This window comes from Pogona vitticeps, chromosome 12, assembly GCF_051106095.1.
Source record: "Pogona vitticeps strain Pit_001003342236 chromosome 12, PviZW2.1, whole genome shotgun sequence".
NCBI lineage: Eukaryota > Metazoa > Chordata > Lepidosauria > Squamata > Agamidae > Pogona > Pogona vitticeps.
Window position 1 is genome coordinate 6,281,510 of NC_135794.1, and position 17,318 is coordinate 6,298,827.

The following is a 17,318-nucleotide window of genomic DNA, read 5'->3' on the forward strand; positions in this document are numbered from 1 at the left end:
ATCAAACTCTCTTCTCCAAGAAAAGGGCAGTTTTCCTTTTGCAATGGGAGGGGGGAGGGGAGGATTGCAGGATTAGAGAGAGACAGGCGGAGGGGAAGGAGGCAGGCAGGGAGGGAGCTGTGACTCGTCAAGCAGCATTTTCCACTCATCACAGATGAGTGGATGAGTGCATTTTTCAAGCCCTGTATATGTGGTTCAGTGTGCAGAGCTTCACATTGAAGAAACCAAACAGCCACTAAACAGAAGAATGGTCCAGCTGAGTAGGGGTAATGGCTCAGGATCACAATCAGCAGTGTTCCTTCATTTGAAGGACAAAGGGCACTCATCTGATGACCAAGATGTGTTCAATTTGAACCAAAAAGACAGGTGGTTTGAGAGAGGGGTCAGGGAGTCCTCTATTTTCCTGACTCTTACTTCCTCCACTCTCTTTTCCTTCCTTCCTTCCTTCCTTCCTTCCTTCCTTCCTTCCTTCCTTCCTTCCTTCCTTCCTTCCTTCCTTCCTTCCTTCCTTCCTTCCTTCCTTCCTTCCTTCCTTCCTTCCTTCGCTAACTGGATCGTGGTATTTGAGTCTTCCTTCCATGATGAAAGGGAACCATCACCCTTTCCCTTGAGGGCATCATGGAAGCTTAGGCACCACAGAGGAGGCTTCCCAGAACACATGACCCCATTTTACAATAGAGAGGAATGACCAGCACACGTCACCACAGCTCTCTCTGCATGCCCGGTCTCTGTTCCTTGAGCAGGCCTAGGCTGTAGATTGGCCTTGATATTTAAGCTTGACATCCTAATCTTCATGATGGTTATGATCATGATCATCGAGACCATCATTGTCCTTGTTATATTTTTTCTTGTAGAGAATAAGGATGGCTTACGGAAATTCCCACACTGGCTAGGAGATTTTTGAGACTCACTAGCCAAGACGCGCAGTGGTGTTTCAAAGCTTTGGAAGTCCATTACTGGATACCAGGACTATAAGAGAGCCCAAATGTAGTGTGATGAAACAGCACCCAACGATCTGATGCAAAGGTACAATTCTAAATGTGAAAGCAAGTTTTCCTACTGAAATATATGTGTGAGGCAGAAATGCTTTGCTTTTATTGATTTATCATTTATCATTTATTTATTTCATAGACATTTATACTCCCCGCTTAGTGCTGGGCACTATTTGGGTGGTTTTTATATATATATAAAAGACAATATGAAATAGTATAACAAAAGAAACAACTACGGTAATCACATACAAACACATAATGATGATAATAAAATGAAAATATCACTCCATTTTTGGTCTACAGCTTCCAAAATTCCACAGCCAGCCTTTATGGGTACCATGTCTTTTAGTAAGCTTGTCAGAACCTAACTCTTAGGGGTTCTTCCCGTTCTTCCCCTGTTCTAGTTTCTGGTACTAGAGACAGTTAAGCCCTAACTGGATAAAGAGGTGAGTGGCAAGGGAACGACAGATAGGAGGAGGTAGAAGGATGCAGGCAAGAAAAGTTAGTGAGGATGAGGGAATGGAAGCGGACAAGAAAAGTCAAGACTGGCAAAATTACCCAAACGGAAGAAACCTCTTCCAGATTCCTGATTCTTGTAGATTTAAGGGGCTGCCTTCCAAGAAGCCACAGAAGATGCCTACAATGGGTGTGGGTGTGCATGCCAGTTTTGGAATGTTATCATTTGAAACACTCCCCCAATCCCATCCCTGGTACCAGGTAGCTGCAAAGCCCTGCAGTGATAGCCCTTGAACTCTGTTTTCTGCAGAACTACCCATTTCCTTCTCTGTTACTGTAAATGATCTGATGCGCTATCAGAGCAACAATAAAACTAGGAAACTGTATTTGAAGTTTGTTAATTTGTAATTGCTGACAGATAAATGCTGCAGTTGCACAGAATCTTTCTGACTCATTCATTCCATTCAGATGGAGTGGAGTCGAACAGCTCTGATTCCCTTCCACTGCAATGGGCATAGGTCATGATGATGTGATCATTCCTTTCCAATGTGGCTAATATTGAAACTGGTGAATAATGATTTAATTTTTGTAGCTACCCGCTCTCCTCTGTGAACCTGTCCAGCTTTTTCCTAAAGCCTTATATAATATTAAAGACATCAATAAGGTCAGTCTAGCATAGTATTGTGTAGGAGGGTTTGAACAGTAATATCCATCCATCCATCCATCCATCCACCCACCCACCCACCCACCCATCCATCCATCCATCCATCCATCCACTGCTTTGGGAGGTTTACACAAAACACTTAAAGATATCAAATATTAATCCCAACCACCCCCTACATCACCCACAAGTAAAGTAAAAAACAAACCCAAGTTAGATCAAGTTTAATCAAACTGAGTCATGTGATGCAAATGCTTTCAACTTAGAAACAGAATTTATAGGATGGGGGCCAGAAGTTCCCAAATGGCAGGCGGCGGATTTGTTTGCAAAACTTTGTAAGGGATTCTTGGATCCTTAAAACAAACTGGAAGTGGTTTACACAGGTCCTGTATTGTTCAAGATGGAACATCCCTCTTCTCTTTTCTTTGTCTTTTTTCCTCCCACCGATGGACCAGACTGTTTGAGGATTGTGCAGGTTTGACTCCAGGAAGGGCCTAAATGCTGAAGCAAAGTTCTTTCGCCCTTAGTGCAGGGGTCGCCAAGGGGCCTCTGAGGCTTCTTTATGGGCAAGTGAAGAGTCCTGAGGGCTCTCGCCTCTGACTCCCCACCACGGAAGTCCACGCAGGGTCCACTAAAGAGCTAAAAGTTCTCATAGTGGTGCACAAAATAGGTTTGGTCGTGCTTGTTGATCTTCTGGCATGCTTTCTCCACGTTCTTAGTCATGCCAGGCGGACCACAGCTGAAGACACCGATCTTCTTCACCTGAAAGCAGGATGCCAGAAGGACTTTTAAACACAACAGAATGAAAAAACAAACACACCCTGTCCCCTGGTCAAACTCTCTGTTCCATGTTATGCCTAGAAACACAGTTAGACAAAACCTTGCTCTAAATATATAGCGGAAGTGGTGAGCAGTTCTCCTTTAGATGGGTTGCCATTTTTGAATGCTCCTCTATGTTAAAAATAAATAGTATAAAGGGAAAGTCAGTTATATGAAATCACACAATATTTACCCCATCTTCACTGAATAGCCAGATCTTTGGTCCAGAGCTGCAACTCACCACCCAGGGCAAAGGGCATCATCTCCTGCTACTCTGCCCTGAACCATGAGTCAAAACCCCCTCCATCTCAAAGAAGCAGGAAGAGAATGTGATGTCCCCCCTCCCATTAATATTTTTAAAGGGCAAACAAATCGGGCCAGGAGCTGTTGCTGTTCATATTTCTGACACTCACCAGCAGCTTCATTTCTGGATTTCAGCACCCTCTGCATTTTGGTGCCCTAAAGCAAAGCCCCCCCCCATGTTGTCCCACCCCTGGCGATATCCTGTTTTAATCGGAGATATCAACTGAGATCTCCGCCGTGCAAGAGCGTGGGCCTGACGGTTGAGCAAAAGCAACCAAATTTTCATGCTGTGTAAAAGCTTGCAGATTAGAGATGGAGAATCTGACCCAGCCCACTCCTTGCAATGCTAGATTTCTGCATCTGTGGAATTCGATGCTTTTTTTTAATGGACAGAAGCAATCAAAAATGCAAGGGGTGGTACTGTTCATTCTACCACCCCGAACTCTGTGGTTTAGGGATCTGGCTGCAGGGCCAGCGGTTGGCAGTTCAATTCCCCACTGTGCTTCCCTGAGAGGGGCTGGACTTGATCTGTAGGGTTCCTTTCAACTCTGCAGTTCATTCTCTAGAGATATAGTGGTGCCTCGCTAGACGATGTTAATCTGTTCCATTGAAATCGCTGTCTTGTGAAAACATCATCCAGCGAAAAGCATTTCCCCATTGGAATGCATTGAAACCCGTTTGTTTGTTTGTTTATTTATTTGATTTATACCCCGCCCATCTGGTCTAAAAGACCACTTTAGTGCATTCCAATGGGGAAAATAGTCGTCGTCCAGCGAAAATCGCCCATAGGGAAGCCACTTTGTGAAGTATCAATCAACTGTTTAAATCGCTGTCTTGCGAAGCATCGGTCCCGAAAACACCTGTTTTGCGAAGATCGCCCATAGGGAAGCCATTTTGCGAAGCTACCGATCAGCTGTAAAAATCGTCGTCTTGCGAAAAAACGGTCTGCGAAGCACGGACCAAATCATTGTCCAGCGAAATCCCCCATAGGAAAAACCGTTTTGCGGGGTAATCGTCTTGCGAGGTACCACTGTAACATCTAAGCCATACACTCTCACCTTCTAAATACAGGCTGAACGCCTGTTGTTGAACAGAATGAGTCACACTAGAGGAGACCAGTTTGATTCAATGGAACTCATGGAGGAGCTGACTCACCAGGTCCTCACTGATTTAATGAGGCCAACTTGAATGCGACTTACTATGCTAAACAACAGAATTTTAGCCACCGATTTTAGCCACCACTCCAAGTCTGCTTAAGTGCATGTCAACGCAACCGAGCACGTAGGAAATTAAGCAGTTAAAATGTTTCTCTTTCCCCCCCCCCCTTCATGCTAGAAAAAGCATCTGTCTGGTTGGTAGGCTGTTCTTACAGGTACAGAAGATGTATATTGGGTGTCGCTCCCTTCCCTGCTGTAAACACAATGGTGGTATAGCTCAGTACAGGTGTACATAAAATTATGGCCCAGTGAATTTAATGGGACGGATACCCAGCTAGATGGGATTATGATTGCGACCTTTCTATGCAAATCAGGGATCTCAGCAAATAAAGGAAGGGCGTGCAATATTTGCTGTCTTGACATCCAAACGCCGCTGGATTCCCATGGCTGCGTTTCCCGTAAATTACTGTAGTGTAATTCAGTGGGAAATTTCTAGCTGTTAATTTTTTACATGGTATGTCAATACAATATGGAGCTCGCCAAGGAGGAAGAAATTTAGCTCGTGATGTCTTCAAGTGCTCCGTCTGTGTTTCCAAACACATCTTGGATGTGTTTGGAAAATCCAGCTCAAAAAATATATATCATGTTTTGCTACCTACTCTTTCTAGAACAGCCTCCCACTAACTGGGGCTGGCCAGTCTTGTCAGATGCCAGGGCAAGTTATGTTTGCTGCTGGGGGCAAAGGGCTGTGTGGCATTCCTTCGCTCCTGCACTGCATAAAGAGAAGGTGAGCACATTCACACGATCCACTAATAGCAGTTTGATATTGCTCTATCACTCATGGAGTCTCCATCTTATGGAGTCTTCGGAATTACAGTTTGGCAATATACCCTGCTTTCATTTGGGAAAGCGTGCTAGAGCTCTCCGGCAGAAAATTCCAAGATCCTCACTAAGCAACCCGTCCCAGAATATTATAGGATGGAGCCATGGTGGTTCAAGCAGAGTCGAACTGCAATAACTTTACAGTTTAGATGCTCTCTGTCTGGAATTGCCAGTTGCCTCTTACTTCAACACCTTGGGTGACCAGATGTTCTTGGACTAAAATTCACAGAAGCCTCGCTGTGCTGGTCATGATTTCTGGGAGTTGTAAGTCCAACATCTGGGGATCAGAGTTTGGGAACCACTGCTCTACTGTATTAGGTAGCTATCCTGGTTACCTGGACATTCCTCAGCCCAAATTTGAAAGTGCTACAAGTTCTGCTTTTGAAAATATTTCATACAAAACAAGCCAACCAACCAACCAACCAACCAACCAACCAACCAACCAACCAACCAACCAACCAACCAACCAGAGGAAGATCTGGAAGAATTGTTAATGTATAAAACGCAGGGCAATGTGGACCAATAGTTATAATGGGATAAGTCAGCTTCTTAGGTTCTCTTAGAAAGCCCACCCAGCATGCATGAGATTCCTTTTCCTCCAGTAAAGCATCATACACAACTCAGTCCACAAACATCACCCTATATCTGTCAGTTGCACTGACCTCAGGATGGACCTCTTGCAATGAGCAGAAGAAGGGGAAGAATGGCGGCCGCCCAAAGTGAGTGATGGAGCGCAGGCCTGTGAACAGGCTCTTGTTGAGGACTTTCTGGAAATGCCGCTCGCAGATGTACTGGAAAGAGAAGTCAGAAGTCAGCAGGAACCATTAGCAATGTTGGAACAGAGCCCAAGTTATCTGCAGGGGAGTGGAAGTGTGTGGGATAGGCAGACAAATAGCTGGGTGTGTCCTTTCTAGATCTATAGACAGCTTGTTACTCCTGGGCCTCCTTCCTTCCTCTGACATCCCTTCCTACTTATAGTTATTTGGGTAAAGAAGACTGGCAATCTATTTTCAAGGGGAACAATGGTGGAGAAACTTGGAATATCTTCTAGGTCAGGAGGACGCCATAGTGAGCTACTTCTTCAGACCTTTCAAACGTGAGCTACTTTTGACTGTTTCTCGGAACTTTTTTCCATGACAAGAGCTTGAAAAGTCTGACCTAACTTTTTCGACAGATTGCAAGAGAAGTAATGTTGTTTCAACTTAAAGCTGCACCAGGGTTTTTTATTTCCTGCATCATTGAATATTATGAGTTTGGGACTTACCAGCATAGTGGTACGCAGGTCAAACTTCTCAGCCAGCTGGGTGATATAGATGTGCACCGAGACCAGATCACGGCTGTCGTTCTCTTCCACCTCGCGGATGATGTCAGCCAACCACTCAAACTGGCGCTGCGTCCGGGTCACCCAGATGAAATAGATCTGGGAACAACGGAGACATGGGTCACTGCCAGAAGCCCTTGGTGGGGCACCTACTCCTGCCAGCTTCGCCACCACCTTGGCCAGGGTCAAGTTCTCAAGATATTTCAGGGACCTCCCTTGGTCCTGAGGCGTCTTGTCCTCTGGGGCATTGGCAGAGAACAGTGCCCCCGATTAACACTGAAGGTGGAGTTACCTCCCAGTCCAGTTGGCCTGTGAAACAGCATGGGAGGAAGCCCCCCCTCCTGTTCTTTGCCTCAGGCAGCAAAAACACTTTGGCCTGATCCTAAATTTGGGAATATTGAGCATCCCATGATTCAGAAAAGCCCACGGGTGCTTCTGGTAATAGCTTGGGATAAATAAAGTGATATATAACATGGCCAACATTAAGGGATGATGGAAGCTGGGTATAGCTTCAGGCAAATTTATTTCTCTTCACCTGCTATTTTATCTCTCTTATTAAAATCATTCCCCCCCCCCAACAAGTAAAGCCCATGTTCTCCAACAGAGCTATAGTGTTTCTCCCAGAAATAACAAGAAGAGCGCTTTTGGAGAGAGACAGAGAACCAGAAACTGTTAAGCTTCAAAATATTGCGTAGAAATGATCCTAATGGAAATATATATATTTTAAAAATAAAATTAAGAAAAACTTTAAAAAAGAGAAATGCTCATAATGAATGGACGCCATGAGAAATATTCGCAGAGCTGCTGTTTTAATGACTGAAATAACAAAGGTTAACTCCTTTTTTTGACAAATTTGATGAATCGGGGCAATGAACAATTTTTTTAACAAATTACTTCCAGGTTCTGTGCATCCTCCACTAATAACTCCAAGAAGTATACTAGTAGAACCTTAAAGCTAGACATCACTGTCCATTAGCACCGGATGGTGAAAACCCAGCCGCCTCCCTGTTCTTTCAGAGATATTTTATGAAATCAGCAAAAAGAATTAGCAATGCTTGTTACTCCTAGGCCTCCTCCCTCCCTCTAACATCACCTCCTGCTATGCTTTCCCTTATAATTCTTCAGGTATAGAAGACCGGCCATCTACCGTCCAGCCTCACCTTTTTACACAGGATCCGGGAGCCGACGGAAGACTTGAACACGAGGTCTTTGAGGATGGAGGCAAACGGCGTCACCCCGATGCCTCCTCCCACCAGCACTGAGACCTCAAACTTGTTCCACTCCTGGTGCCCCTCCCCAAATGGTCCATCAAGGTAAAGCTGCAAAAAAAAAAAAAAGGTACATGTGATATGAAGACAAAGGAGACTTCACTGCTCCCAAAGCAGAGATGGGAAAGCCTGATCAGGAAGAGCTGATCAGGGAATTTGGGAAGTTTTTCAAGAGCAAAAAGGAATCCAAAGAAATCTCACTTAGCTGCACTGATCAAATTTAAGTGGTACAGTCCTTCCCACCACATACAGGACCATGTTGCACCCGTCTGCCTGGGGCTTGCGGACAACTTTAATTCGATACGAACAGGCTGAAATGCACAGGGATTCCAACGCAAACTTGTAGGAATTAAACACACAAAGCCATTTGCCGGGAGGAACCCACTTGTCTGGTTTGGTTTCTGCCATATTGAGATTTTAAAAAAACTTCTCAAGTCAAGAGTATGAAGAATTTTGCAAATTTTGGGGGGAAATTCTTATTACGAATGAGCTGAAAAGATGAAATTCTCCCCTCCTCATTTCTCCCTTTTTTGTAGGTTCGGGAGTTGTACTTTTATATTTTGAAAAAAAAAAAAGAGTATTGAGAAGCAGATATAACAGCTTGAACCAGAAAGTATAAGTCTTCTTCCATGTGCTTTAGCGATCAATCCACCGAACATATTTATGTCTCCTTTTCTTCTACTACTATTAAAGATAACGCCGGAGCAAACCAAGGCAGTCTTACCTTTGGGTATTTGCCAATTTGCGCTATGCTTTCCGGGGAGTAGATCTCCCTCAGGCGGGTCGTCCAGGGTCCAACCGCTCGGATGTGCAGGCTCAGCATGTCTTCGTGAGGGGCGGAGGTGAGAGTAAAGGGGTGGTACTCGTTGGTCCCCAAAGAGAGGCAGGCAATCCGGACCCATTGCCCAGATCTGTAGTCAAAATCTGGAGGCCTTTGGAACTGGAGGTTAGTGACACCTGAACCAAGAAAGAAGGACTTTCTGAATGCTGGCAATTTAACACGCACGTTGGCCAACTTATTTCAAACAGCGACCTGTTTTTTTAAGAGGCCACGGATATTTTTGAGGAGGGAATAATTTGACCACCAGTGGTTTGCCGGCACATTTCTGAAGCGCAGGTTCTCGTCCTGACATTTCCCACAACCACCGTCCCACAGAATATCTCTCCCAAGATATTGTACCTGATGGGAGACATTCGGCCTTCAGCACCCCGATTTCCACTTTCTTCCTGCTCAGGCTGATGAGCTTGTCCGCTCCATAGAGCAGGGCTGGGGCGATGAAATAAACGTGGAAGCGTGGTTGCTGGATCAGAGCATAGCTGCCATGGAGGATGATCTGGAGGACACATTACCCAGTACTTCAGTCATTAGTGTACCAAGCACGGAGCGGTGAAGAAAGTCTCTTGTTTTATACTTGTTCTTAAGCCAAGAGTTAAATCTTTCACTAGAAAGTCTTCATCAACATATCAGCCTGTTCTAAATGGAGCCCCACCATTAAACTGACCCTTCTTTTCTGCATTCCAATCATCATCTGAGCACAATGGCCAGCATCCTATCGTTAGTTCCACCTAGAGTAGACTATTGGCTTAGTTGCATTCATGCCATCATTGATGTACCATTCAGCAACCGATTGAATGAATCTACTCTTAATTGGGACCTGAATGTTGGCGGAATGGATTCCAAACTCATAACCCACTTCCTAAAACCATCTGTTGCAATTATTTTATTTATTTATTTATTTATTAAATTTATACCCCGCCCCCCTAGACCATGTCTACTCGGGGCGGCTTACAACATAAAATAAATCAATATAAAAATATATAATCATAAAAATACAATTGCAATATTAATTAAGACAATTAATTTAAGAAAGGATTACCAAGATGGGATAGAATAAGAAAAGAAGAGAAAAAAAGAGACTTAGCTGACTGGAGGGAAGGCCTGCTTAAATAGCCAAGTTTTTAACTGGCTTTTAAAAATTATGAGTTAACTATACAAAGTGGACTCCTTCATATCAATTCCCACCCACCCCCCCGCCCATCGAATGCAGGTTTTCTCATTTGTTCAGTCTGCAATACAGTATCTCCCTGCAGGTGCTCATCTTCAAAAACCCTCAAGCATTCTGTATTGTTCACATCATCGTGATTCTACCAGGAAAGAGGAAGAATTCAGAGGTCGGGTTACCAAGATGTAGAGAATCACGTAGAGATGGTGAGTGATCCAGAACCCCTGGAAGCTAATTCGCCGGAAGTGATGAGTTGCGAAGACGTACATGATGGCGAGGACCACCAACAGCAGCACGCCCGTCATGCCTGCAAGAGAAGGCGAAGAGAGGTGAAAAGAGAGGGGAGTGGAGGACATCTTCAAGTAGAAGACCCACAGGTGAGGTCCTGCTGCACTCTCAACTTTCATGTTTCCTTACCTGGGACAGTCTCAAAAAACCACCAGTAATATTTGGGAGGCAATTGTGACCTGGAAAAGAAAAGAAATCACTGGCATGACAAAAGGTCTTGATAAGTATGAGACGGACAGAATGAAGCTAAAACAGCTTCTCATTTGAGGCAGATGCACAACTGACTACATGCAGAAATGAGCAGCTTTGGTGACCAGGATTTCAAGTTGCATGTTTCCAACACAAACAATCCATAAATCAACATTCAGTTGGTAATCCCAACCAGAGAAGACTCGTTGATTCAATGGGATTGAAATAAGGATGACCTACCATTCAGCAATTCATTCAGTGGGTCCGTTCTCAAGATGAGACTAGCAAAAGGTCACCGGCTATAGAAGTTGCATGTACATGCACTGTTGGGTTTATGCATGGTAGATGCTGCCAAGACACATCTGACGTATGGTATGTGAGATACTGAAGAAGTGGTTTTACCCCTTCCATGGTCCCCCATGAGGTTTTAGGGTCAAGTGAGGATTTGAACCCAGGATGTCAGCCCTAGTCTGTCACTCTGTCCAGTACACCACAAAGGGTATGGCTGCAAGATTGATAGAAATGTAAGGGAATTTCTGATCACTGAATTACCATTATCACTTGAATGGGAGGATACCGGAGAATACTGGATGCCGTACCATGAAAGAGTTGTCGGCCAGTAGTAGAGCTCATGATTTGCATGCAGAAGGTCCCAGGTTCAATTCCCAAGGTTGATGTAGTAGACAGCGCAAAGGAATAGGACTCTGGAGACCAGGGTTCAAATCCCCACTTGGTCATAGAAACTCATTGATGGTGTGGAATTGGAAAAACCACTCCTTAAATATCTCATTTACCTTGAAAACCTTATTAGGGTTTCTATAACTCTTGGCTGAAGGCCTTGAGGGTCCCTGCTGCCAGTCAAAGTTGAGAATACCAAGTTAGATGAACGAGTAGCTTCCTATGTTTCCCATAACTCCACTTGAACTTATAGCAACCCAACATGGAGAGAAGGGCTGGATGTGCCAATACAAAAAAAAGGAGCTCTGGGCTTACCATGCCATCATGCAAGCTCAAGCCAGCTCAAAAACCACACCTGGTCTAAGGTGACTGCTTAGTCCTTCCTCCCATACTCAGGTGTTTGAGGAACCCAACCCAACTCAACTCTCTCCATTGAATTCTGGAGCTCTTCCTTCTGATGGAGAGGGCGTCGCTACTCACCCGTCATTCACAAAGACGTGCGAGAAGAGGCAGGCCAGGATGCTGAGTGGGGTGACGGAGAAGATGTAGACGTTCACGACATGGCCCAAAGTATGCAGAACTGCCGGAAGCAAAGGCAGTGAGAGAATATATTTATGGGGGGGGGGGGAAATTACCGTATTTTTCGCACCATAAGACGCACTTTTCCCCCACAAAATAGGGGGGGGTGGAAAGTCTGTGCGTCTTATGGAGCGAAGAAAACAAGTTATATTTTCCTGTTTTCTTCTCCTAAAAAATTGGTGCATCTTATGGAAAGGTGCGTCTTATGGAGCGAAAAATACGGGTAAAAGCAATGTTCTCTTTTAATGATTATGACTTACAATTAAGAATGCATAGGAAACATGGTGCCAGAAAGGAGCTAGGATAATAATCATCATCATCTTGCAACTGCAAGAGCTGGAAGGGACCCTATGGTTCATCAAGTCCAGCCCCTGCCAAGGAGGCCTGAGGGAGAATTGAACTCCCAACCACAGAACCTTTCCGTTGGCTGGCCGGCCTCCTTGAGAACATTTGTCTAGAAGGGTGGAATATAAATTGCTCGAACAAGAAGGAAGAATGACATCAGCACTTTCCAACACAAATACAGTGGCAAAACAAGGCATGTTGATTATAATCATCATCCTGTCCCATCAAGTCAATTCTGACTAATGTCACCCCTTTTCATGGTTTTCTAGATAGGGAATGCTCACAAGTGGTTTGCCCTTCCCTTCTTCTGGGGACTGTGCAGCTGGCCCAAGGCTACACAGGCTGGCTCTTCTCCCTGAAGGCACAGTGGAGGATCAAACTCTCAACCAGATACCTAAACCACTAAGCTATCCAGCCAGCCCAGTTTGGAAGCCGCTGAAATGCACTGGGCCCATGTACATCATTCAAAATATTCTATTTAGTCACTGTACATTGATGGGACCACAACTCCTATCGGTTCTAGTAAGCATGGTCAGGTATAATGGGAGCTGCAGATAAAACACAACACTGGAAAGCCACACCATTTGCCCCTTACTGGATTAGAATGACCTTTGGTACCACCAAAAGAGTGTTTCTTATGCTCTCCTTAGGATCAAACTATACATTAAACAGAATGAATTATTTTCTATAAATTAACTCACTTTCTTTCCCACTACAGAATTTATTCAGAGATATATGCCTCTGCAATTTGATATGCACATTAAGCCTGTGTTTACCTTGTAATGACTAATCACAAAGAAAGCATGCCAGAGGCCACATATACAGTTGAAGAAAATAATACACCATGACAAACAGATTTCTTTTCCCACTTGGCGGATCACATCTTCTAAAAACATGCTGAGCGTGCCATCTAGTTTGACCATAAGCCCCAGTGATATGAATCTGGGCATGCATTTGGTGACGAGAGTGTGAGCAGAGTTCCCCATAGTCTACCTGAAAAGATCAGGGCTCCTGTTGCGATCCAGCGATGAAAATCCACAGCGGAATCGAAGGGGATGTAGTGGTTGAGAAACGTTTCTCGCAGAAACGTAATGAAGTTTCGACAAATGGTGAGGAGGATGAATGAATACGTGAAGGAGATGCTAGCTGCTGCCCCACGAGATATAATGATGCCAACAAAGGTGGTTTCTCCAATGCCCATGGAAGATGATGGAAATCCATAATCTAGGAACAAAACAGAAGTCATTACTTGTGAAGATGCTCACAAAGGTCAGGCTGTATAGTTTAGTAGTCTAAGTCTCTGGATGCCGATCCAGAGGTTAGGAGTTCGATTCCTCGCTGTGCCTCCTTGAGAAAGACGGGGCTTGATGATCCATAGGGTCTCTTCCAGCTCTGCAGTTCTAAGAGTACAGTGGTGCCTCGCATGATGACGTTTATTCGTTCCAGCGAAATCGCTGTAGAATGAAAACGTCGTAATGCAAAATTGAAAAGCACATAGAAACGCATTAAAACCCGATTAATGTGTTCCTAGGGGCTTGAAACTCACCATCCAGCGAAGATCCTCCATAGCACGGCCATTTTCGCTGCCTGTGCAGCGAGGAATCCGTCCCAGAAAAGAGCGGGGAGCCATGTTTTTTACCCGGCGGCCATTTTGAAACCACCGATCAGCTGGCTGAAAATCATCGCTTTGCGAGAATCGGTTCCCGAAGCAGGGAACCGATCATCGCAAAGCGAAATTCCCCCATAGGAAACATCATTTTGCGATTGCTTTTGCGATTGCAAAACTTTCAACGTAAAGCGATTTCGTCGTAAAACGGAGTGCTCGTAATGCGAGGCACCACTGTATTGTTAAAGGCGGTAGCCGTGTTAGTCTGTGCCAGCCTAGGAGGCCAAAACAAAAAAATGATTAAAAAAAATAAAGAAGGCAAAAACTTTGCAGCACCTTAAAGATTATATTTGAACTTGAGCTTTTGTGGGTAAGCACACAAGTCTGAGGAAGTGGACTTGTCCGCGAAAGCTCCCGTTCAAATATAGGAGTTAGTCTTTAAGATGCCACAACATCTTTGCCTTCTTTATTTTTTAATCTTTCTTTTGGTTTCTTTTGTCTAAGGCCATCATTATATATTGCACACGGCGCTCCGGCCTATGCCGGCTCAGATTGTAAACAGCCTTCCATGCCTGGCCAGCTGTGTTGACTCCCTCAGAAACAACATGGCCCCATAAAACAATTCTAAGTGGCCCAAAGTGACTCCGTAATAAATAGCTTTCAGTGCAATGTTTTCCTCACAGCCTCTCTTCTTTACCAAGTAGGGGTGGAGCGTGTGAGGGTTTTTTTTTGGTGTGTGTGTGTGTGTGTGCGTGCGCCCAGTTCAGTGTTTCCATTTTGCACAACAACTGGGATTAAGAGCTATCAATCTAGATTTCTGAGTCAACAACACAGTAGCCAAAAACAGCAAACTTCCCTGGTTAAGAATGAATACGCTTGCAGCAGGAGGCAGTCCTTTGAGTCAGACTGTTCGTTTGTGCTGCAGAACGAGGCGTAAATAGCATTCTCTCTGGAGGCAGTGGCCACTGGTCAACCCACCTGGAGACTAGGGTCCAACTATCCCCATTGTGAGAAGGTATGGCCTTTTGGCCCCAACAGAGCGAGCCAGCGTTTCAGGCCCCGCTAAAACCCACTCGGGTGGCATTTAAATAGGCTAGTTCACTCACAGTATGCTCTCTCTGCAAAAACTCCAGCTGTGATGGCAGAGAAGATCATCACGCAGATGATGTGGCGGCGGTAGTTCTCAATGAACCGCTTGAACTGCTGGATCTTCTGGTGAATTTGGCCCCTCTGGTACCTCTCCCGACGTGCCTCGGTGTAGAGGTGGGCGGGTGGAAACGAAAGCCTGGAAAGACGGGGGGAAATGGTCCATGGGAGCGTATGAATGAGCAAGAGTACAAAGCTGTTTTTCTTGTTTAAAAATAAAATATTTGAATGCCGTTTCAGGTCACCTTTTGGCCCTCAAAACACACCACCATGCTAGTTGACGAGGGTGGACGTTTTCGCCCTGTCCCATCGGGAGGGTGCCAGGTCAATCGGAAGAGACAACTCTATTTACTGTATTTTTCCATGTATAAGACTATACTTTTGTCTAAAATCTTTAGACTAAAAATTGAGGGTCGTCTTATACACGGAAGTAAGCTGAGGAGAGAACGAAAACAAGTGGAGGGGAAAGCAGGGATCAAAGTGATCCTGCAGGGCTATGATCCCTGCTTTCCCCTTCACTTGCTAAGCCCCACTTAGATTTATTAATTTTGGTTAGAAAAGTGGGGGCGTCTTATACACAGAAAAATACAGTATTTATGTGTCATATTTCAATTCTGTTTTTCCTCTGAGGTGCTGGAGGTAGCCCTCCCACCCCTCCACCTCATTTTACACCTCACAACAATTCTGTCAAATAAAGGCAGTTGTTGACTCATGGCTTCTTGGCAAGATTCGTGGGCAAGTGGGGATTTGGTTTGCCTAGCCAAGCGTCGCAACCGCAAGCCCACACTGGCTTCATGTTGATCATTTGGAAAGAGACAGGGGCAAAAAAATGGTTCTCGCCCGACGCAAATCACCCTCCCCAAGCCGTAATGAGGGAACCTGTGATATTCACAGGAGTTCCCCACACAGTTTAGAATCATGGGAAACTGTTTTATTGCAACCTCGCATGCTGCCTGTAATTTGTTTGACTGGAAGAGACTTTTTCTGGTCTGGGGTAATTCTCTCTCTCTCTCTCTAAAACATTAAGCATTTGTTTCCTCCAGTTTTTGAAATTCAAAGAAAGCCCCCACTCTCTCAGTTGAGTCCTCTTTCCCTCGCTTTAGTCCATTGGACGTCGGTTGCTGTTGATAGGTTCAAAATTGTAAGCTGTGAAATATTTTTTATTCCTCCTCCTACAAATGCCTTAAAGTGAGTTATTGAGGCTGTAAGTATCTCTTCTTATCCCTGGCACAAGAAATCAAATAAGCAACCTTTTTTTAAAAAATTACTGATTAAATAAATAAACTTGGGCTGCCCCTTCATAACTGCCTGAACCTGCTGTTGAAGGTGGACATCGCCAGGTGGGGATGGCGATGGAAAAGGCAAGAAAAATGACCGTCTCCTCCCTTCCTTTCCACAGAATTGGGTGGAGAAACCGAGGCCTCAAGAAGGCTAACCGCTTTGGCAAAACCCTACTGAGGCATTGCTACCAAGGAGACACTTAACACGTTTCAACCCTTTCCAGAGCCTTTGGCCTCCAAGATGGTCACAAGGAAAGACGTCGTGGTTCGATGTAAAATTTAACTGTGTCTACGACGCCAGGACTATCTTTCATTGGAAATGATTCTGCCACACCCTGATAAGCAGTTCTCATCATGATGTTGAATCATGGGCAGATATATAGACAGAAGGCCTTTAACAGTAATAAGGAACTATTGTGATTCTGAAGGCACCGGTAGAGACCCAAGATATATCAAAAAATGCAAATAAACCTCGGGGTTATTTGTCTACACAAATCTCAAACTGCAGTTTGCTTTCTTCCAGTAATGTAACATAATTGAGTGGGTGCTGCAGAGATCCACGTACTATCTGCATACAGGGGTGTCTTTTAATTTTATTTTTGTCTTCATTTCCCATGTAAATGAAGATGCAAATGCACTGCTAGACAAGCCTACCCAAAACCTGGCAAAATCATCATCATCATCATCATCATGAGGGATTGCCAGATCCAAACTGATAGACACCTTGAACATAACACACCAGACACGAGAATGAAGAAAGGTCTGGATCACTGACATTACAAATCCAGGGGATGCCAGAGTCAAAAATAAAGAATTGGAAAAACTGTATTCGCGAAGGCTTTCACGGCCGGGATCTAATGCTTGTTGGGGTTTTTTGGGCTCTTTGACCTTCAGAACACGGCCAAAGAGCCCGAAAAACCCACAACAATAATTGGAAAAACTAATTCTTTAACTAACAAAGTGCAGAGACCTGGCAATTGAAACATCTCGCCTCTGGGAAAAACCCCCACTTCATTGGTCCCTGTAGTCATTGGCGCTTTGGGAACAACATCAAGAAATTTCACACAGTCCTATAAACAGTTGCAGATCTCAGAAATCACACCATCAGAGCTACAAAAAATTGCAATATTAGGAACAACATACATGCTGCGCTGATATTTAACAGATACTTAGGTTTTTGGTTAAAACTTGTATCTGTTATATAATACCAGTCAATGTTTTTATAGTAATTTTGACTGTGCCTGGTGTTTTTTTTTACAACATGCACAGTCAATCAAAATTAACTGTTCACAACTGTAAGCCATGAAATATTTTTTATTCTTTCTCCTACAAAATGCCTTAAAGT

General features: G+C 44.4%; 1 protein-coding gene across 1 annotated transcript in view; it reads right to left on the reverse strand.

Moving 5' to 3' along the window:
• Positions 1–2,319: 2,319 nt before the first annotated feature.
• The window catches only part of DUOX2 (dual oxidase 2), a 60,452-nt gene continuing 45,453 nt past the window's right edge, over positions 2,320–17,318 (reverse strand). The window contains exons 24-34 of the mRNA XM_072981730.2: positions 14,654–14,832; positions 12,935–13,165; positions 11,498–11,597; positions 10,280–10,329; positions 10,042–10,169; positions 9,040–9,193; positions 8,584–8,816; positions 7,752–7,910; positions 6,535–6,690; positions 5,933–6,061; positions 2,320–2,871 (exon numbers count right to left, since the gene is read on the reverse strand). Of these exons, the coding sequence (XP_072837831.2) occupies positions 2,749–2,871; positions 5,933–6,061; positions 6,535–6,690; positions 7,752–7,910; positions 8,584–8,816; positions 9,040–9,193; positions 10,042–10,169; positions 10,280–10,329; positions 11,498–11,597; positions 12,935–13,165; positions 14,654–14,832 (1,642 nt within the window). The 3' untranslated portion in view covers positions 2,320–2,748. The remainder of the gene's footprint in view (positions 2,872–5,932; positions 6,062–6,534; positions 6,691–7,751; positions 7,911–8,583; positions 8,817–9,039; positions 9,194–10,041; positions 10,170–10,279; positions 10,330–11,497; positions 11,598–12,934; positions 13,166–14,653; positions 14,833–17,318) is intronic.